General features: G+C 42.2%; 2 protein-coding genes across 6 annotated transcripts in view; one reads left to right on the plus strand and one right to left on the minus strand.

Moving 5' to 3' along the window:
* LOC110506653 (12S rRNA N4-methylcytidine methyltransferase) overlaps window positions 1–147 on the minus strand; it is a 55,294-nt gene extending 55,147 nt beyond the window's left edge. The window contains exon 1 of the mRNA XM_021586435.2: window positions 23–147. The gene's annotated coding sequence lies outside the window, so the exon portion shown is untranslated. The remainder of the gene's footprint in view (window positions 1–22) is intronic.
* Window positions 144–22,269, plus strand: LOC110506652 (kinesin-like protein KIF18A). 5 transcript variants are annotated; one of them, XM_036963294.1, is made up of 18 exons: window positions 144–319; window positions 712–1,047; window positions 1,314–1,471; window positions 1,646–1,750; window positions 1,878–1,988; window positions 2,116–2,313; window positions 4,733–4,912; window positions 5,149–5,223; window positions 5,333–5,442; window positions 6,296–6,458; window positions 6,615–6,779; window positions 11,228–11,349; window positions 12,173–12,426; window positions 14,758–14,817; window positions 20,199–20,598; window positions 21,035–21,124; window positions 21,245–21,342; window positions 21,892–22,269. In XM_036963294.1, the coding sequence occupies exons 2-18, from the start codon at window positions 735–737 to the stop codon at window positions 22,026–22,028; spliced, it is 2,739 nt and encodes a 912-aa protein (XP_036819189.1). In that variant the 5' UTR covers window positions 144–319; window positions 712–734; the 3' UTR covers window positions 22,029–22,269. The 5 variants fall into 5 exon arrangements, with proteins under 5 accessions (XP_036819189.1, XP_021442108.2, XP_021442106.2 ...); XM_021586431.2 differs by having other exon boundaries at window positions 145–412; window positions 20,193–20,598; XM_021586430.2 differs by having other exon boundaries at window positions 145–319; window positions 20,193–20,598.
* The last annotated feature ends 613 nt before the right edge of the window (window positions 22,270–22,882 follow it).

A 22,882-nucleotide genomic window follows, 5' to 3' on the forward strand; every position in this document is an offset into this window, starting at 1 on the left:
ATTGACGCAATATTATACTTACTTTGTTATGTTAGCTATGTGTCATAATGGTTTCAATTACATTATTAAAAAAAAAAAAAAGCTAGATAATAGCTGGCATACGAACAGAGTTTTTAAACCACTTCCTACACCAATACTGCAATCAAATGACTGCAACACCAAGCTCACCGACGTCACTCAAGGTGCATAGCCAATCAGCTGTTGCGAAGGAAGAGGGGGCTTGTTTTTGAAAAGACGCGCTCGTCTTGTGAGAAAAAGTAGCGGTGGCTGTAACGTTACTTGCTAACAAGCCGCAAATGTGAGACAATTAGAGTCTAAGGTAAGCTGTGGGTGTATTATCCTTCGCTCCAGAGCAAAAGTAATGTTTACGATGTATTTTACAACTCGCAGCACTTGCTGTTTTCGCTCGGAGGTGAGTTTATATGGCTCTTTGTTGACTGCTAATGTTAGCTAGCCACAACAAGGCACTACGGGCGACGAATACACGAGACATTCAAGTCGCCCTGTTCTTTATGTAACAACATATTTGTATATGTTCACTGCTTAAAATGTAATGTTGTCGAATGCAAGTAGCTAGCTATGTTATTACATCTGGCCACGCCCAATTCCACAAAGCCTGGCCTCTGCGCCATTCCATTGGAGTATATCAGAAACATCTTTCACCTTGGAGTTTAGTCAGCTAAAGCATCTTCCTTGTGATCTCTCAACTAGATCAATACACAATAAGAAGAGTCATGGACGTGTGCAGCCATGTCAAAGTGGTTGTTCGTGTGCGGCCAACTAACGACAATGAGAAGTGCGAGAACTTCAGGAATGTGGTCCAAGTTGTGGACAACCACATGCTAATATTTGACCCCAAGGAACAGCAAATGACAGCTTTCGGGGGGGGGCCAAGAGTTCGAAACAGAGATGTCAACAAGAGAGCCAATAAGGACCTGAAATTTGTCTTTGATAATGTTTTTGGGGAGGATTCTTCTCAGGTGGATATCTTTGAGAACACCACTAAAAGGATACTTGATGGAGTGTTGAATGGCTTTAACTGTACAGGTAATAAAATAGGCCTAAGCCTACTAATCTTTACAGGACTATACCATCTGATTAGTAAGGCTATGTGCACATTGAGACGGACTTTATGTAAACAGTGTTTCAAATAGCTTAATTTAAATGAATGTCATAGTACATTGTACTCCATTTAGCAGTTAAATTCCAATACATTTGGTGTTACATTTAAACCTACCAAAATCTGATTTATTTTAATTTGAGTGGAAGTTTTGATCATGTTTAATTACTAATCCTTCTCTGAAATGTTGCAGTCTTTGCTTATGGCGCAACAGGAGCAGGCAAGACACACACCATGTTGGGCTCAAGCAATGACCCGGGTGTGATGTATCGCACCATGACGGAGCTCTTCAACCGTATGGATCAAGTCAAGGAGGAGAAAATATTTGATGTAGCATTTTCTTATCTTGAGGTAACTCTTTGATTTTGTCTGTCTGATTTTTCAATTAATACATTTACACAGAAATCAAGGAAATATCTTCCTCCATCAAAGCTGGGAATTAAAGAAACACATTTTATTCATGAACAATCAGGATTTAAATTGTCAATAGAAATCAGTCAAGTTTTTGCCATAACTGGTTTGCAGGTCTATAATGAGCAGATCCGGGACCTCTTGGCTAATGTGGGCCCTCTTGCAGTGAGGGAGGACCCCTCGAAAGGAGTGGTTATCCAAGGCCTTACTCTGCACCAGGTTAGTGATCAACAGGTTATTTGTTGTGTCTGTCAGGTGTGTTGTAGTTTTTATTTTTTACATCTCTTTTTGATTTATGTGTTCTGGTTTTATTTGTTTAAAAGTATTCATGTGACCTCTTTTGTAGCCTAAGTCTGCTGAGCACATCCTTGAAGCTTTGGATTATGGCAATCGGAATAGAACGCAACACCCCACTGACATGAATGCCACCTCGTCACGGTCCCATGCTGTATTTCAGGTAGGCTATTTCAATAGAGTGGCGTCATCTAACGTTCCTCCTTTACCAGATGTTGTGTCTGTCAGGTTTACCCACTGCAGTCACTGGACAGGTGAAGATGAAATTGTTGGTGTTCTTGTCCCACTAGATTTACTTGAAGCAACAGGACAGGACGGCTAGCCTTAATCCAAATGTCCGTGTGGCCAAAATGAGTCTGATTGACCTCGCTGGCTCCGAGCGAGCAAGTGCCACTAATGCAAAGGGAGCACGTCAACGGGAAGGCGCTAACATCAACCGTTCACTCCTTGCCCTGGGAAATGTCATCAACGCTCTGGCTGACCCTAAGGTATGTGTAAAGCATCTTGATGCATGTTTCTGATTGAATAGGACCTTAAATTATTCAAAGGAAATGTTTCTGCTCATAGAATACAATATAATTCATAATACTGGTTGATCTTTTGACAATAAAACCCAGAGGCATTTCTGTGTGACTCGTAAACAATGTTGAGCAGGCCTTGGTGCTGCTTCCTCACCACTGAGAATACACAAACTTCTGTCTAGATTTAACACTATGACAGGTGTGTCAAACTCATTTTGCCCTGGGGGCTGCATTCGGTGTTCGAAGTCCAGAGGGATGCACTGAAACTTATATTTCCTTGCCATCAAAATTGGCTAAAGATAGTGCTCCATCTATCTATCTATCATTTTTGGAATTTTCAATGCTCCCAGATTTTCTGGCTTTCATTTTGGGGATTATAAGCGAGCTACCACAGTCAAGAAACCGCATGAATGTAGGATCATTATCATTTCTACACAGTTTCCATTTGGTTTAGTCATTTTAAACTATTGAATTCATTCCCCCACACACACACTTTTATCCAAAGCAACTTAGTCACGTGTGCATACATTTTATTTGTGGGTGGTCCCGGTAATTGAACCCACTACCCTGGCGTTACAACTGATTTCTTATGTTTATCCCGCCAGTGAATGGTGTTAGGGTTATCCCTTGCTGTCGTTCATTTTCTCTGCCAGTTGATTTCTGTGGTCACACTGCATTTTTTAAGATAATATTTTTTCTTGTTGTGGATATTTAGGTCGGTCTAGTCTAATTTATTCTGTCTTCAATTTGTCTGTATTTTGTTTAATTGGTTGCAATTTTACATCCTACTGGCAGCAATACTCCCCTGCTCAGTCGTTGCCAGAAAAAAGTGAGCAGCTCCCTGTGATTCAAGGAGCATTGCTTGGTCTGTTAGCAAGCCAAGTATTTGGGTAATATTTCATTCCAGTTGCATACATTAACCTGTCACTGAGTCGTCCCGGTTTACCACTGTCCCTGGGGATTCCACAAGCAGGCCACTTGCATTTAGGAAATGCTGCACAAACATGCCACCGTTGTACTGAAATGTTTTGTTTTGTTTATTTTTATGGCACCGTTGTTCGCTTTAGGGAATGACACCTTGATGTCCCAGCTTGGACTGGTCCCATGGCCATGAATTGCAGTTGCATATTTAGCCTTTGTGGTTTTCTCCATTGGCCCATTTCCTCTCTCTCAGGCTGTTACTCTGTACATTGTAAATCCTGCTCCGGCGAAAGACTCACTCTGCTTAATTGGGACAACCTCCTTTTAGCTGCAAACTTTGAGCTCCCATAGGATCAGCTGGAAATATAAGGGTTTCCTGGTTCCAGATGTAGGTTTCGGCCAGGGAGAACAGCTGGGCAGCCCCCAGCCCATTGCAGATCACTTTTCCTCTGCAAGTTCCTGGTAATTCCTGCCATTTGAATCTCCATGCGACTGTGACTCACCTGAACAGATGTAATGTACTCAAGACGCATCTGTGCCATTAGTGAAGCCAGGCTGAATTCAGACATAGCACATTCACACCAGCAGAAGATAATGTGCTTGGGTGTTTTCATGGAAACAAATAGTTACCGTCTGCCAATAAGAATGTGTATATACAAAACATTAAGAATACCGTCCTAATATTGAGTTGCACCCCCCCATTTTGCTCTCAGAACAACCTCAATTTGTCAGGGCATGGACTCTACAAGGTGTCAAGTGTTCCACGGGGATGCTGGCCCATGTTGACTCCAATGCTTCCCACAGTTGCTGGATGTTCTTTGGGTGGTGGATCATTCTTGATACACACTGGAAACTGTTGCGCATGTAAAACCCAGCCGTGTTGCAATTCTTGACACAAACTTCTGTGCCTGGCACCTACTACCATACCTCGTTCAAAGGCACCTAAATATTTTGCCTTGCCCAGTCACCCTTTGAATGGCACACATACACAATCCATCTCTCAATTGTCTCAAAGCTTAAAAATAATTATTTAACCTGTCTCCTCACCTTCATCTACTCTGATTTGAAGTGGATTTAACAAGTGACATCAATAAGGGATCATAGCTTTCACCTAGATTCACCTGGTCAGTCTGTCATGGAAAGAGCAGGTGTTCTTAATGTTTTGTACATTCAGTGTATTTGGCTATTCTAAAATGCCCCCCTATACAGCCTTATTTGTGTGTTGTCCCATTGTCACTGGGCATTTACTGTATGCCTTGAGTCCCAAAGGGTCATAGGACTGTGGTCAATTCCATTTTAACGCACGCAAGTTGGAATTAATTGATATAAATAAAAAAGTATTAATGTCCAGTGAGGTTTTTCAGACCTTTCCCCACCTCAAACCTGAATGTGTAGGCCTAACCATTTCCTGTTTTGCACTTTTACTCTTCTCGGGCTAATGTTGTTTTTTCTTTCTTTATTTTAGCAGAGTAAGAAAGCCCACATACCATACAGGGACAGCAAGCTAACACGACTCCTTAAAGATTCTCTTGGCGGGAACTGCAGGACGGTCATGATTGCCAACATTAGCCCCTCCTCCAAATCTTATGACGACACCCACAACACACTGAAATACGCCAACAGGGCCAAAGAGATCAAATCATCGGTCAGTAAACTACTCACCCATCCCAGCAATGTTATAGGATTTACTTAGGCCTCTTTGGCCGTGCTCTCCTTGGTGTACCTTCACTTGTAATAAACTCTGTTTTTAAAAGCCAAACATAAGTTCAGAGGTGGTTTTGACAGTGAAACTTGTACTACATGGCATTTCTTACAATATTTCTGTTTGTAATGCCTCTTTCTCCCTCCATGTATTTTTACATGCATCTACTTGTCCTTTAGCTCAAGAGGAATGTTGTCAGCTTGGACAGTCACATCGGCCAGTATGCAGTGATATGTGAGAGGCAGCGAGAAGAGGTAATATAAGATGAAGCACCCATCTCTACTACACAGACTGGAGGCCTTTATGGTCAGAAAAGGTGTGGACATAGATTTCACAATTTATCAATGGTTTATGCCATTTCAGATCATTCAATTGAAGAAGAAGTTGAAAGAATATGAGGAGAGGAAGATGGACCCTCTTGTTCCTGGAGGCTCTAATACCATCTCCAGTCAGAACCAAACAGAGATTCACAAGTAAGCACTTATTTCTTGTGCCAATGTGCATGCAACAACCAAAAGGCAAAACTTGTATTAATATAGTAATACAAGTTCTGTTATGCATAATATGCACCACACTTGAGTGTTGTTCTTTAAACTTGTACACTTTAATTGAAATCCATAGATAATTTATAATGTTGAGGGAAAAGTACAAAGCCCAAGGACCTGGTGGGTGGAGAGTTTGCTCTGCATTTTTGATAGGGGCAGCTGTGAGCCACGTAAATAAAGCTACACAATATATCGATATTAGCTTTAAAAAAATGTCCTTCCTTCAGTCCCCTCTAAGGGCTGCAGTGGCATCTGTTTAAAAAGGGAGAGAGGGAAGGGGGGCGGGGGGGGCGGAAAGCTGAATGAGTCTCATTCCCACGCATTTCATTCACCGGCATCAGAATTCACAACTCGCACAATGTGAGGCTCTGAAGAGAGGCAGCATGCTTCTCACACAATAAAAAATTCATCAGTCTGGCAAGGCCACGGCGGCTCCTACGTCACAGGGGTTACATTGGAGAGTGCAGTCACATCTCAGCGGCTGCTCTCCACTGTCTGTTTATTTATTTACCTGCATACCCCTCTTCCTTTACTAGAATGAGACATTGTTGCAAGGCCTCTGCCTTATTAGATCAAAGCTGCTGGGGGTGATCCAGGGCAGCTGCCTGATTTGAACACTGTTCAACCTGTTGAGTTGTACAATAACATGACATTACATTTTTACTTGAGGAAGGGCAAACACTGAAACTTTTTTTTTTTTTTTATATAAATATTTGCCCTCCATTATTAAGCAAAGACTCAATTTAATGATAACTGGCTGGTTGCTCCTTTTTCTGGATAGGGTGTCAGAGTCCCTACAGAGCATTTTCTCCAGCCGTACTCAGATCAGGAGGGAGCACCTTGTTCTGGAGCGCCAGCTGAAGGAGAATGAGTTACGTCAGCGCCACAGCGAGGAGTGCAACCAGCAGGCCCAGCTCTTCAGTGCCAAAGACAAGACTGAGAAGGTCTGTTAAAGGTCCTCCTTATCACCATGTTGTTTTAGCCAGAAAATGGTCCCAGAAGGAGCATGTCTTTTATGATGTACCAGTGATAGATGGATGTTTTAAAGTGCATACACTCCTTTGTCGTATCCCAATCTGACAGGCTCTGTTGTTGAATAGGCCACCTGCAAGCACGAGCGCAAGCTGGCTTCCCTGCTCACACAGCAGCAGCACATCCGCAAGAGGCTGGAGGAGGCTGAGCTGCGCTTCCTTGAGAACAACGGCTGGCTGCACCGCGTGGAGAATGAGATGAAGCTACTGGGACAGGACTCCCAGCCACCAGTGGTGAGGCAAATGCTGGAGGGGTCAGGAGATATGGTAGCTCTTGACCCAGGGGTGGTATTAGTGGTGTGGTATATGGGTTATTTTGTTCATGTACTGGTAGGGGAAATGTAGAGGAAGATGGTCCCTCCAGGATTCTGTGATTGTATTTTTTTTTTTTTTTGCTAAATCAACAATTCCCTGCATATTATGTGAGGGCTTACAAATTTGACAAATCACTGCACTATTTCTGCATAAAACAGTAAAAACATTGCAATGTTATCACAAAGCTGACCCATCGCCGCAGTACCTAAAGAGGGCTCACAATTTGATTTGAACTGCATTTGTCATATGCACCGAATACAACAGGTATTCCTTACTGTGAAGTGCTTACCAAGCCCTTAACCAACAATGCGGTTCAAGAAAGAGTTCTTGAATAAAATAAAAAAGTAACACAATAAAATAACATTAAATAGGCTATATACTGGGCGGCAGGGTAGCCTAGTGGTTAGAGTGTTGGACTAGTAACCTGAAGGTTGGAAGTTCAAATCCCTGAGCTGACAAGGTACAAATGGGTTAACAGGAGGGGACTAAGCACGCACCCCTGAGGGGCCCCCGTGTTGAGGATCAGCTTGGCAGATGTGTTGTTGTCTACCCTTACCACCTGGGGGCGGCCCATTCAGAAGTCCAGGATCCAGTTGCAGAAGAAGATGTTTAGTCTTTTGGGTGAATTCTGGCCCATTTCTCCTGACAAAGCCGGTGTAACTGAGTTGGGTTTGTAGGCCTCCTTGCTCGCACGCGCTTTTTCAGTTCTGCCCAGAAATGTTCTATAGGATTGAGGTCAGGGCTTTGTGATGGCCACTCCAATACCTTGACTTTGTTGTCCTTAAGCCGTTTTGCCACAACTTTGGAAGTATGCTTGGGGTCATTGTCCATTTGAAAGACCCATTTGTGACCAAGCTTTAACTTCCTGACTGATATTGCTTCAATGTATCCACATAATTTCCCTGCCTCATGGTGCCATCTATTTTGTGACGTGCACCAGTCCCTCCTGCAGAAAAGCACCCCCACAGCATGATGCTGCCACCCCCGTGTTTCACGGTTTGGATGGTGTTCTTCGGCTTGCAAGCCTCCCCCTTTTTCCTCCAAACATAACCATGGTCATTGTGGCCAAACAGTTCTATTTTTGTTTCATCAGACCAGAAGACATTTCTCCAAAAAGTACGATCTTTCTCCCGATGTGCAATTGCAAACCGTAGTTTGGCTTTTTTATGACGGTTTTGGAGCAGTGCTCCTTGCTGAGCGGCCTTTCAGGTTATGTCGATATAGGACTTGTTTTTACTGTGGATGGAGATACTTTTGTACCCGTTTCCTCCAGCATCTTCACAAAGTCCTTTGCTGTTCTGGGATTGATTTGCACTTTTTGCACCAAAGCATGTTCATCTCTAGGAGACAGAACGCGTCTCCTTCCTGAGTGGTATGATGGCTGCGTGCTCCCATGGTGTTTATACTTGCGTACTATTGTTTGTACAGATGAACGTGGTACCTTCAGGCGTTTGGAAATTGCTCCCAAGGATGAACCAGACTTGTGGAGGTTTACAATTTATTTTCTGGGGTCTTGGCTGATTTCTTTTAATTTTCCCATGATGTCAAGCAAAGAGGCACTGAGTTTGAAGGTAGGCCTTGAAATACATCCACAGGTACACCTCCAATTGTCAATTAGCCCATCAGAAGCTTCTAAAGTCATGACATCATTTTATGGAATTTTCCAGGCTGTTTAAAGGCAGAGTCAACTTAGTGTATGCAAACTTCTGACCCACTGGAATTGTGATACAGTGAAATAACCTGTCTGTAAACAATTGTTGGAAAAATTACTTGTCATGCACAAAGTAGATGTCCTAACCGACTTGCCAAAACTATAGTTTGTTAATAAATTTGTGGAGTGGTTGAGAAACGATTTTTAATGACTCCAACCTAAGTGTATGTAAACTTCCGACTTCAACTGTAGGTGTTCCTTTTGAGTCCGCAAAGAATTTCAATTTTAAACAGTCATGCACATTTATATGGTTCAATCAAGCCACACGTCAACACAATTTTTTTTCCCTTGTCAGTGCATTGTTTCCCGCAAATATCACAGAAAATCCTCACAAAATCCAGGAGGGATTGTGAAGATTTATTGACAATGCAGCTTAATTTTAAGCTACTAAGCCTTCTTTTTAGTTGCTGACTCTCTGGATAAGATCCATATAATCCATATAATAATCTAATTGCTAATTATACATAGAAATGGTTCTACTTATAGTTAAGGTGAACTATCCCTTTTTAATATGTAATTTTTTCATCTCCCAGAGAGAATTATAGAAGGGATGTGAACGCATCACAGGAAGTTAACTCTATGCTACTTTAAAAGTATATATACACTGCTCAAAAAAATAAAGGGAACACTTAAACAACACATTGTAACTCCAAGTCAATCACACTTCTGTGAAATCAAACTGTCCACTTAGGAAGCAACACTGATTGACAATGAATTTCACATGCTGTTGTGCAAATGGAATAGACAACAGGTGGAAATTATAGGCAATTAGCAAGACACCCCCAATAAGGGAGTGGTTCTGCAGGAGGTGACCACAGACCACTTCTCAGTTCCTATGCTTCCTGGCTGATGTTTTGGTCACTTTTGAATGCTGGCGGTGCTTTCACTCTAGTGGTAGCATGAGACTGAGTCTACAACCCACACAAGTGGCTCAGGTAGTGCAGCTCATCCAGGATGGCACATCAATGTGAGCTGTGGCAAGAAGGTGTGCTGTGTCTGTCAGCGTAGTGTCCAGAGCATGGAGGCGCTACCAGGAGACAGGCCAGTATATCAGGAGACGTGGAGGAGGCTGTAGGAGGGCAACAACCCAGCAGCAGGATCGCTACCTCTGCCTTTGTGCAAGGAGGAGCACTGCCAGAGCCTTGCAAAATGACATCCAGCGGGCCACAAATGTGCATGATTCTGACCGTTTGAGCAGACACTGACTCCATGAGGGTGGTATGAGGGCCCGACGTCCACAGGTGGGGGTTGTGCTTACAGCCCAACACCGTGCAGGACGTTTGGCATTTGCCAGAGAACACCAAGATTGGCAAATTCGCCACTGGCGCCCTGTGCTCTTCACAGATGAAAGCAGGTTCACACTGAGCACATGTGACAGACGTGACAGTCTGGAGATGCCGTGGAGAACGTTCTGCTGCCTGCAACATCCTCCCGCATGACCGGTTTGGCGGTGGGTCAGTCATGGTGTGGGGTGGCATTTATTTGGGGGGGGCCGCACAGCCCTCCATGTGCTCACCTGAGGTAGCCTGACTGCCATTAGGTACCGAGATGAGATCCTCAGACCCCTTGTGAGACCATATGCTGGTGTGGTTGGCCCTGGGTTCCTCCTAATGCAAGACAATGCTAGACCTCATGTGGCTGGAGTGTATCAGCAGTTCCTGCAAGAGAAAGGCATTGATGCTATGGACTGGCCCGCCCGTTCCCCAGACCTGAATCCAATTGAGCACATCTGGAACATCCATGTCTCGCTCCATCCATCAACGCCACGTTACACCACAGACTGTCCAGGAGTTGGCGGATGCTTTAGTCCAGGTCTGGGAGGAGATCCCTCAGGAGCATGCCCAAGCATTGTAGGGAGGTCATACAGGCACATGGAGGCCACACACACTACTGAGCCTCATTTTGACTTGTTTTAAGGACATTACATCAAAGTTGGATCAGCCTGTAGTGTGGTTTTCCACTTTTAATTTTGAGTGTGACTCCAAATCCAGACCTCCATGGGTTGATAAATTTGATTTCCATTGATAATTTTTGTGTGATTTTGTTGTCAGCACATTCAACTATGTAAAGAAAATAAGTATTTAACAAGAATATTTCATTCATTCAGATCTAGGATGTGTTATTTTAGTGTTCCCTTTATTTTTTTGAGCTGTGTATATATATTTATTTTTTGCAAATACATCCCAACTTGTTGTGACAGTTTATTTTCTTCCATCTGTTCTCCAGGTAATTAGAACTGTGCTTATTATTGCTCTTGTACACTGGTGGATGACTGAGGTGAATGGATCAATGATCTTTATGCATCCCTCACACAGCCAGTTACCTAAAACCATGTAGATGTTTATTTTCTCTTTATCATCCCTCTTCTAGGAAGTGGCACAGAACAATGATTCATCCGCTTGTCAAATGTTCTCTCTGCTGTCGTTTCGTATACTCTTTTACGTCAGAGTTGGATGACAGCTTCTTTCTTTTTTTTTACCCAGAAGACAGGTTCTCAGAGATGAAGCATGGCACAAAATAAACCCCTCAAGACTCATTGTCTTGTGCGTCACTGATGACTCCCTGCCAGCTTGTTCTCTAACTGTGGTCAGGGTTACTCAATATGTTCCCTCATGGTCATTTCACCAGCTCTTCCACTTTCCCCTTTCCCGTCCAGGTACTCCAGAAGGACCTTCGCTGCCACAGGCTCCAGCTACAGGTAGAGGACCTCAAGCAGCACATTGAGCAAATGACCCACCTCATCGGCATCCAGGACCAGGAGAACAAACAGACTAAAAAGTAGGTCATTTTTCTTTTTCAGTATTAAACACGTAATGTTGTCACCAAAACTTGGACTTCCATACCGATATTCTTTGTTGTATTTGATACTCTTCACCCCAGTGATACCACAGTTGAAAAATACCTCACTTACTGTGTAAAACATGTGGCCAAGCCAACGCTCCAGCTGGAAGCTACTGGGTGTGCAGGCTTTTGTTCCTGTTGAGCAGCTGATTGCTGGAGTCTGGTATACTACAGCAAGACTGGAACAAAAGCCTGGCATTGCGTATCAGAGTTGAATCATCCACCTGTATCCACTGAAGACAGAGTGGAAATGCAGTGATATTACTATAAGATAGTCTTAAAGGGGTTTGTCAGACTTTTCAGACCTGTCAAGTAGACTTAAGTCAATCTGAGCCAATACTCCACAACATCTGTTGTAGAGATATTGCTACATGTTTTAGAAGGAATCTTCAGGCCTCAATCCTACATGAAGGGGTAAATATGGTCAGGTAGACACAGACATATTAAGATGGGAGTGATATGAAATAATATTTATGAAAAATGGAGTATGAGTCATGTGACTCACACTGTACTATGTGAGTATGAATGGCTGTGTGCCATCCATACCTGTGTCATACATTACCTCCAGAGAATGTACAGTGTCGTTATCGCTTACTTATATGAATTAGTGAATAGAGACTATTAGTCTTTTGAATAATACTATACTAGGTGTTGCATACATGTGCAACAAAATTCACTTTGGCAACTTTACACTCTAGATTGTGATACTGACTCAACAGAACATCTTTTAAGCCTGAATTTCATGCTTTCTTCTGTTCAGAATGGTGCACATGCTGCTGCCTGCCTACAGCAGACAGTACTGGACGCTGAGGGGGTCGGGCCTGGTCACAGCTGCCGACGAGGCTGAGAACCAGGACCTGGAGCACCTGGTCCTCAGGGAGAGGGGTGTGGTGTGGGCCGATCAGGAGAAGGACGACGAGACCCAGGCTGAGGGTTCCAGGCTTAGGCCAGAGCTCGTACCTATCCTGTCATTTTCACACCTCATCTGTCCCCATCAAAACAGTCCCTGTAGTAGTAAGTCATGACTTCACATCTTATGTTTTTTTTTAAACCGCAGACTTAGCTTCAACTCCCAGTGACAACGATGACATGTAATTTCCCCCTGAGGGGTAAACTACAAAGCTATTGACTTTCTGCTTCATCGAGAAAGCTGAAGTTCAATATGTGTTTTTGGTTGATGATTTAATTAGACCATGCCCATTCTTTCTAGAAAATCAAAATATATTTTGGCAAGTTAGCTGGCCATTGATCTTGCTTTGTAGTATACCCCCCTGTAGTGCTTTATTTTCAGGCCACCAGTGGCCATACAGCAATATCTGGTGGCCCTGGGCTATTGGGCTCTATTTACTGTTGATCATGGGAGCCTACACACGGGAGCCACCATTCTCCAGGTCCTATCACACCCTGTATAACCCAGCACCAGTGCGCCATCAGGCCTCCTTTCATGACATTCAGCCCCTAGGAGACAATGGAGCGTGAACCAAAGCTGGCCAGCAATACTTAATTACTATGTTGCTGTCCATCATATGTCAGCAGGTGCACCCCGCACCTGTCCCCCTGCACCTGTATTTTTGGCCCTGTCCACTTGTGCTTGTAGTTGAGTGATATCCTGTAATTTGACCCTCCTTTCACAAGCCATGAGCACAAATGTATGATACCAGATCTCAATAGGTCCCGTCTGTTTGTTCTATTCCCTCTGTTTTCACCTTGCAATGACTATCCTGAAGACTACTGTTATTATATATTTAAAGCAACATTTAGTTAAATGCCCAGTGCAATCAAAACCTGATTTCCTGCATTTTATATATATATTTACACTATGAAATTGTAAAGATTATGATGATGCCCATTTTTTGTTTAAGAAAAGACTGTCTAAAATGTCTGCCTGTTTTGGTGGGGTGGCATTTTGGCCTGCCTGGTGACATCACCAAGTGGTTAATTAGAAAACGTTCCAAACCTCTCTGCCAATAACAGTTAGTTTTCCCTTCTCCATTCAGACCACTCCCAGACAGTCCTAGAAAACTTCTTGCTTGAGAAATTGCGCTTTGCTAAGAAGCAATATTTGTTTCTTTTTGACCATTTTTAATTGAAAACAATCACAGTAAGATACTTAATTGTTACCCAGAAATGATTTCATATTTTGATTAAAAATGGCTGCATTGAACCTTTAACCCCTTACACTTGTGGGAATTGGATAGGGATAGAGCTAAATTGAAATGTTTCTTAAAGAAAAAATATGGAAATGCATAAATATGGTAGAAATTAGAAGGGAACAGTTTGGAGATTATGAGGAAATTTTTAGACTAAAGGTGGGGCCAACCGTTCAGCTGACACAAGACTGAATCCAAACATTACACTGTTGATTTTATGAGCATTTTTAAATTTACAGTAATTTTCGCCACATTTGTTTTGTTTTTTAACAATCCTGGACAAGTGGGTGAAATTTGAGCGCTCGTTCTATTGCCAACATGACTAGCAAAATGATAAAATAAGATCTTAGTGTTAGGCTTTCACAAAGCAATTCAGAGAAACAGATTGTAATTTTGATGCGCACGGAATGGATTCATGAGTAAATCCAAATACATGGTTCGCGGCAAATTTTCTTCACAATACAACAAACAGGCTCATTCTGTTCAGGGCAACTCGGGGTATAACGCCATGTTATCTTGTAACTGTACATCAAACATAGTAATCATAAACGTTGACAATGTATATTACATACATTTTATGATATGGAAATGTGAAGTGCACATTAGGACTCATGGGTGTTAGGCTTGCTTGTATGCCATCAAAGCAGTATTTATTATAATCCTTAGCGTCACATCTTTCAAAATACATAGAGTCCTTGTAATTTACAGCATTTCCCTCACTCAGACAAAACATTTTCTAAAGTTGCCCAATTAGCAGGAGGGATGGGGGCAACTTCTTGTCGTGTGCGGTGCTCAAGTTCAGAACGGCTGTCAGTCAAAACCCATACAGAGCTGTGAAGTGCAGAGCCTGAGTTCTGACGTCACGTATAGCATGTCACTGTACTGTTCCAATTTAAGAGCTTATCAATGTCCAAAGCTGACATTTTCAACCCATATACAGATACAAGTGTAAAGGGCTACCCATTTTTTTTTAACCAGGCAAGTGTACAATCGCAGACGTTGCTACACAGTTCATGATGATTATTCACATTTACCACAGCCAAATGCTGAGGCACGATTGTGTCTGTTCTATTGATAACTGTGCAGGCTGAGCTGTGATGCTAGTCATGCTGTGTGTTGTGCTGATAACTGCGGGGGTGGCATGGTATTCATGAAGGAGGCGGTGTTGTTGAACATACTGTTGTCTGTCACTCAGGTGCTGAGAAACATAAGAGGAGAGTCTCGCTGCGCCTTCAACCCAATCCATCATCGACAGGTAAACCTGTCTTTACTCTCCCTCAGGCCTGCTAACCTGGTCATTAATCTAACAGCTTGCCACATGGAATCCTTCATAGTGACACTCCGAGGGGATCAAATATGTCCATCAAAGTCATCACTCCTGTGGTAAAAGCTCTGTTTCAGCTGTTAATTGTTCATCAGCAATTTCAGTTGTGCTAAAACTGGTTTCAGGATTCACTAGTATAAACTTGGGATGTTAACAGAGAAGGCTTGTTTCAGAAGACCACAAGGACTGAAATGGTTAAAATATTGAACTGACAATATTAAACATCCCCACTGTAGTGCTCAAACTGAAGTGAGAAATTAGTAATATTGATTTGTGGATTAACAGTGTTTTTTGTTTTATTCCCACTGATCACTGGTGTTTAGTGTAACAACTTAATTTCCCTTCTGCCATCCTGGAGATGATGGGATATCAATTGGCACTTCAACTGATTCTTAAACGAGGAAAAATAAAATAGGCAAACTGTTACAGAAACTTCAAAAAGTATTCCGACATGAAATAGAATTTGATTTCCAGTTGTGCAGCACTGCAGACTTTCTGGTCTGGAACTAAAGATATTTTGTGAAAATGAAATGACACTCGAGACCCCTTTAGAGAAAGAAAAGGACTGGGAAAACCTTTAGGGAAGTACAATAAGGAAGTATGTGAAATATGGCTGTCCAAATTGTTTGTAATGATATTTTCTGCTGAACAGATGGTCTACACTTGATTGAAACACATTGTGGGAAACGTCGGCTACATTTTTAAAGAAAACAACACCGGACGACCACAGCGCAACAGGAAATGGCTTTAAAACACTTTTTACTAGGGCTGGCACAATTACTGTTTAACCGTCATGAAAATAAAATAACCCTCGTAAGTTTTAGCTTTTTTTATGAAACGGCTGGCTGAAGACAGGCATTTGTACGGTTGAGTCTGTTTCTACGGTAACATGGACTGTTAACAATGTAATAACTTTACTCCTTGCTGAAACAAGCAAGGTGTTGTAGCAAACAGGCAGCAGCACATACAGTCAGGAGCAGAGCAGAGGAGATGTGTGTATTTTATTTTGCTATTCGAGCTGTAATAATGGTGACCACGGTCATTTGGCTGACCAATAACCGTCATCCATAATTCCATGACCGTCACAGCCCTATTTCTTTTGCATGTCTTATCTACTTCAGAGTGGCTTTTTGTGATTGTGCATTACATGAATGGCCTTAAGGGTTTATCATAGTCCAAAACCAGTACACATTCGCACTGCAGTGTTCTAGAGTATTGGACCGTTGGCTTTCATACTTTTCTCATTCTGAGAGCACCTCAAGCAGTTTCGCCAACTGTCAACACTTTCAAATGAGTAGAGGACGCGTACCAGACCAGAAAGTTGGTTGGGAATTGTGGAGCGGTGCGCGTTCTGGCTTTGTGTCCCCTGCAGATGGTTGTCTCAGATCCAGGTAGCTATGTCACAATGGGACGCTGGACTATCGCTTCTGTGTCTGTGGACTATGGTTTACACTTTAGATATGAAATAAGATCTTGTCCAAGTCATGTTACCTGTTTAGTGTGAACTCCTTGTTTTATTCTGTGTTTGTGCAACTAGCATCAGTGCTTGATAATGATTGAGTATGGAGATCCTCCCTCTTCCAACCTTCTCATTACAGCACCATCTCTAAGTGGATACGACGGCAGGTCACCACACATGACCCTCTCAATAGGGTTCTGCACCCCACCAGTCCAATGCCTTGTACCCATCAGCACAGGATGGCCCACACAATTTCAATCACTCTTCTCTCTCTTTCTCTCCTACCTCATTCTGTGCCAGTCTTACTTTTTCCTGCTCGATCACTCTCTTCCTCCTTGCCCCCTCCCCCTTTCCTCCATATTTTGTACTCCGTCAATCCAGCTTCCAGCCCTCCCAACCCAGGCTGCTCAAACCTCATTCATGAAAATGCTAATTCACTGCAGAAAAGAAAAGAAAAGATGGTAGGTAAGGCAAGCGTAAACGCCCCTTCCCCGTCAGCGATAAAGTGGGAGGCAGCAGCCAAGCGACCCTAATACGGTGCGGTCTCCACCAGAAATAGCACCTCATGCATGTATTAATCCTACAAGCCAAAAATATGTGATTGAAAGAACTTGGCTGCCATTTATTGCCGGGCCAGATCTCCATCAGAAACGGTACCATTTATCACTGTCCCCTCATCCTGCCTTGCTATCTGAGCTGTGACTCAAATTTCCTAAATATTGCTTTCTGCTCTTCGTATGAATAAATAGGTCCATTAATCTTCCATATCCCCCCTCCCTTTTATGATACACAAGAATGTTGTTAAAAAATGTGAGCATTGTCACTTAAAAGCTTCTACATTAAACAATTTAGTTGGTTGTCCTATTTTGTCTGTGCGGTGGTGGGTAGGAAAATTAATATGTCAAATCCACCACCACCACAGTTCACATTTCTGGGAATTGCCTCCTCCTCAGTAAAATGTAGTAGGTAGGAAGCGGTGTCACAGGGCTGTGGTCAGCAGCATGTAAATGATGCAGCCGCAGTGTCTCACTGCAACAAGTGAGTCTGCCTCGTGCTCTGATGCTCTCCACTTGACTCTTACACACCAGCCATTAACCTCGAACAACCCTGCTTACGTATGTTCTTTAGGTGACAATCGTCAATCTCAGCCAGGTTTTATCATAGTCTTCCTATTCTCGTAAAACATATTTATTCATGTTAATACATTTAAGCTCTTATTACAGAATGAAATCCCAAAGTTCTATTCATAACATTTTGGCCGGTTAACGGAAGACACGTTTTCTATTAAAACGACTTTGGTGTATATTAGAAATGTATTGTGTAGCCAATATCAATTATTCCCATTTATTCAGTTGTATGTAAAGTTAGTTGTATCTTAGTCTTGATCAAATGACCAATAATTAACAGTATGTAGTGTGTATGACTCATCCTCACTGATGACTAATATGGTGATCCATTCAGTGTAGCTGTATCCTTTGTACGACAGGTTGCTAAGCGTATGAGTCATCCATTATGGCTAGTGATTGTGAACCACTTATACCATGAAATAACTTATCCTATGTTAGGCCTATGTCCACTCCTGCTTTGTCGGCCATACGTTGTTTTCCCTCATTCCTTGCTTTGTGTTCCATAAGGATTTTATGTGGCCTTGTTATGTTTCCTTCGTTAAAGTTCAAATGCAGCAGATTTTATCTCGGTATCAAATAATTTCTGGATAACAATTAAGTCCTCTTACTGTGATTGTATTCCATAAATGTCAAAAAGAAGCAAAAATAGCTTCTTAGCAAAGAGTAATTTCTCAAGCAAGAATTTATCTAGGACTGTCTGGGAGTGGTCTGAGTGGGGAGGGGGAAAACTAGCTGTTATTGGCAGAGTGGTTTGGAACTCTTATTGGTCCATTAACTAGTTTACCGCTTGGCGACGTCACAGGGCAGGCCAAAACTCCATCCCACCAAAACAGGCTTACATTTTTGTCTTTTCAAACAGCTGTTATTAAACAGTTATTCCAACCTCGTGGTGTGGAAATATACACTGAGTGTACAAAAATTAATGAACACTGACCAGACTGACTAGGTGAATCCAGGTGAAAGCTATAGTCCCTTATTGAATCCACTTCAATCACTGTAGATGAATGGGATTAGACCGGTTAAAGAAGGATTTATGAGACAATTGAGACATGGCTTGTGTATCTGTGCCATTGGGGGTGAATAGGCCAGATACAAGATTTAAGTGCCTTTGAACAGGGTACGTTAGTAGGTGCCAGGCACACCGGTTTGTGTCAAGAACTGCAACGCTGCTGGGTTTTTCACACTCAACAGTTTCCCGTGTGTATCAAGAATGGTCCACCACCCAAAGGACATCAAGCCAACTTGACACACCTGTGGGAAGCATTGGAGTCAACATGGGCCAGCATCCCTGTGGAACGCAGTCAGCACCTTGTGGAGTCCGTGCCCTGACTAATTGAGGCAGTTCTGAGGGCTTTAAGTCTTGGTTTCTTTGAAACATCGAATTATATTTTTATTTTGCCTCATTTGATTCCTTTTCTTTCCCCTACTTAGCCATCTTCCATGTCACAGTAGCAGGGCTTGTCGGGACTGGTGAAACTCAATTTGTGAGCATGAATGTGTCCCGGCCCTTACTCCCTTACACCTCTGATTAATGTCTGCACTGTGTAAAGGTCACCAGGTTCACTTTCTTTGGCTCCCTCTACACTTCTCCAACTGCCAAAAGATGAGAACCCATATTAGGCCTACTGCAGACATCGACTTCTCCTTTCAGTATTTTACAGAGATGTTATTCCTTCATCTTTCAATGGTGGTGATATTGTCTTTTTATACCGGTGCCACCTAAGATCTATTCAGATGTGATTTATTTTCTTAAAATATGAGTATGGTGCTTCAACAGATGGTAAGGCCATGCAGGGGTTAAAGTTCTCCAGGAGGGTGATTATTTGGGGTGTTAAAATAAAAACACTCCAGACCACACTTGAATGTCAAAGACTAGATAGAACATATGTGAAAAATTGTAATGGACATATCTGTTTTCAAATAACTGCCCTTTTTCATGACCGCAAATCTATTTTTGACAAACATATCGGTCATAAAAAAAATCTGTGCAGCACTCTGAATTTTGACATCCCAATGTGGACCTCGAGGCAAAACGTTTTCCTGCCAATCTAAGATCGACTCCAGTTCCAGTCATGGGATATAAAATTAAAAAATAAACTTTCATCCCTGGTCCATGTATGACATTTCTATGTCAAACTACTGCCATGTTGTTCGTGAATACCCACATGCTGAAGCTGACAGCCTACTGTGATTTAGACTGGATAATGCATTCTTATCTTGTACTTGAGCTCAAACTAGTAAACCAAGTAGCAAGACCTCACCAACCACTAACAGAAAGTGTTCTGGCTGAACAAGATGAACCCTGAACCCTGTTCAGGAAGAAGCTTATAGAACGCCCCCATATAAATGTGTGTAGAACAGATGTGACTGTCAAGTAAAACGTTTACTATACGTTTCTATAACCGCAACATTCCAAAGGTCTTACCTCACTGAATACTTCCATGTAAAAGTGCTTGGTGGAGGATGTTTATGATTTTTTTTCAATTTCAATTCCATTTGACCTCTCAATTCATTAAGTGATTTGTAGAGCTAGGCCAAAATTGAAAAGAATCCCCTTGTCAATTTGCAGTACATGGATTGGACTGTATTGAAATGGAATTGACCTTGATGAAGTGTGTTGTGTAACTTGATAGCAATTTATTTGATCATGTATAGGCTTAAATTTGTTTGGTTCTTTGGCTTCTTCATAAAAAATAAATCCTATTGATGTTGTTTTCTAGGCCCAGCGGCCCAGGTGACAGTGATGGAACCAATTCCCAAGAAACCTACCAGGAGGAAGCTGGCAGTGTCTCCACCAAACCCTGGGAGTGTTGTCTCCGCCTCAGCGCAGGTTCCCATGGTCCTCCAGGAGGTTTTAAAACAGGAAGGGATGTTTCCACTGCTCTACACTCCAGAGGCCAGCAGTACACTCAACAGGCCTTCACTCCTGCCTCTCCAGCACTCTGCAGTCAATGACCCCAACATGACATTTGACATTGAAGATGGAGACAATGAAGCAGCTCTTGCCAACGCTACCGCCATCCTTTACCAATGTAGCCCCAATCATCAGGCTGAGACTTTGTGCCCCATGAGTCCAAGCCAACAGCAGGCTCCCCGAGCCAATGACATGAGCAAACCCCCCAAAAGGTGGGTGTGGTATTGTCAAAGATGGTCATCATACTCCGGCATTTCCACAGTCCAGTTTAATATTAGCTGCTGAACGTAAAACAATGCATACATTCATAGATTAAGACTTTCTGTGTGTGTATATATATATATATTTATTTTGCCTCTTACTATTACAACGATTCACATTTTTATTTGACACATTTTGTCCCAGGAGACAGACTGGCAGAAATTGTATTCGGGTTCGAGCCCCTCCAAGTACTTATTTCTAAACGTTGAGCTGCCATGTCTTTTTAAGTTTTAGGTACGAGCAAGTGGCAGTGGGAGAGCTCAGAATTGTCTAACGTATCAGAGTGCTGTACTCATTCCAGTCTGTTTATATGTTTTGGTCACATGTCAGAGACTGTTCAAATATTGAGAAGGAAAGTGACATTGCCTGACTTGTTGTTTCCCGCAGACTGGAGATACCATCTCTGTTAGACATCCGACGTGGCAAGACCTACATGGCCATGACTTCGGCTGCGCAGGGCAAACGCAAAATGAACTGGTAGGTGTGGTTGTGACATACTCAAAATAAATGTTTCTTAGTGAAGGATCAGCGAAGGAAGTGTTGTGCTGCTCAGATATTAATGTATTTCATCTCTTGTGTTTCCATCTCCCCCTGTAGCAGCAGCAGAGAGCAGGAAATCATTTCAGCACCCAAGCGCATAAAGCAGGACCCCACAGTAGTAGCAAGCAGACCACTAAGAGTGCGTCGTTTTGCTGGTGAGTGCAACAATACCAGTGTTTCTCCCCTGAAGTGACCAAGGGAAACAGTGTAGTTTGCTTTCATTCACTATTTATAAAATATATTCATGTGTGGCTTTTTCCCCCTCTAAAATCCCCATGTTCATTTCAATTAGTGGTGCTTACACGCAGAGCTTATGCCTACATCTGTCAGCTGCAACACAAAGTTCAGGGCAGGGCCAGAATATGCTTTTTTATATGCCTGTTATGAAGGACACAAGCTTTTAGAAAACCAAGCTGTTTTTAATCTACAATGAAGGCGCTTGTCTGCCTGTTACGTATGGCGTGTATTTTATGTTGAAGGGTTTTGTTTGGCTTTTGGACAACTGCAGAATTTGGTTTCTCATCAGATTGCGTACTTTTGATGTGATGTGTTTTAGACAGCAATTTGTTTTATTATTCAATTTTTGTAATTTAAAATAACCAACTTTTTTATGATGGGATTTTTCACACTGCAAAGGAAAAACGTTTAATTTGAAGCTCTCCATAGAGACGGGGGCTCTATCTAAGCATTGTGTTTCTCCTTAGGGTCAGAGGAGAACGAGCCCAGAAGAGTTATGAGGAGTGTTTCTGAGGGGAATCTTCACCTCATGGATGTTCAGAGGAAGAAGTCCATATTCTATAAAACCTCCCAGAAATTCAAGAGTGTGACAAAGAGGATGTGAGACCTGCTTTTGACCAGATGTTGCTGATGTCGTATAGATATTGGGGAATTGTGTGTAGCTATGGAGAGAGAAATTAAGTCCTATGGATTTCTTGAATCGTTTTTGCTTGAATTGTGTATGATTCTGAAGTTGTTCTTAGTTTTATTTTTGGTTGTAGAATGAATGTTTTTACATTATTTCCTACATTAACATTTGTTGTACCAATAATTTGTTATTTAGTAATAAAATGTTTAACTACTAATGTATGTGGATGGTTTTTACCATGAATAATTCAACTCTTCCAATCTTTTTTTTTCTCGAATGGTTCATTTCTGAGCTTTTCCCTGTTTACTGTACATATATTTCCTTTCAATGTAAAATTGAACGGAAGGGGTAGATTGAGTTATTAGACATGCTGTTTTACTGTCAAGTCATGTGGCCTTGCATGTGAATGCTGTTGACATGGAGACTTGTGATGTTCGTTCATTCCGCTTGTAACCCATCTGTATAGGGAAACTCATTCACCTGTGGAACTTTTTTCACTGTTCTATATCAGGCTACACATAAACAGAAATGAAGGCTCATAAAATATTGTTAAAATGTTGAACAGTGTTAAGAATTCCTACTCAGAGCTGTATTGAGCCCCATCTAGTTGCCACTCTAAAGTAAATACATGTTGTTTTCGACCAGCTCTAACAATAGGTGTTGTACATGCACTTTGATACCAGCTCCCTTTTGTAATGGCTGTATATATCGTCAGAGAAAAAAAATCAGACTTACATTATGTCTGGAAAGAAGCCAACTCATCACTTTGAATTCAGTCTTTCTGTTGCACAGCATCCAATGTTGATCTTTATTTTTAGCCAGGAAGCTCA

Source organism: Oncorhynchus mykiss, chromosome 26 (assembly GCF_013265735.2).
Source record: "Oncorhynchus mykiss isolate Arlee chromosome 26, USDA_OmykA_1.1, whole genome shotgun sequence".
Taxonomy (NCBI): Eukaryota; Metazoa; Chordata; class Actinopteri; order Salmoniformes; family Salmonidae; genus Oncorhynchus; species Oncorhynchus mykiss.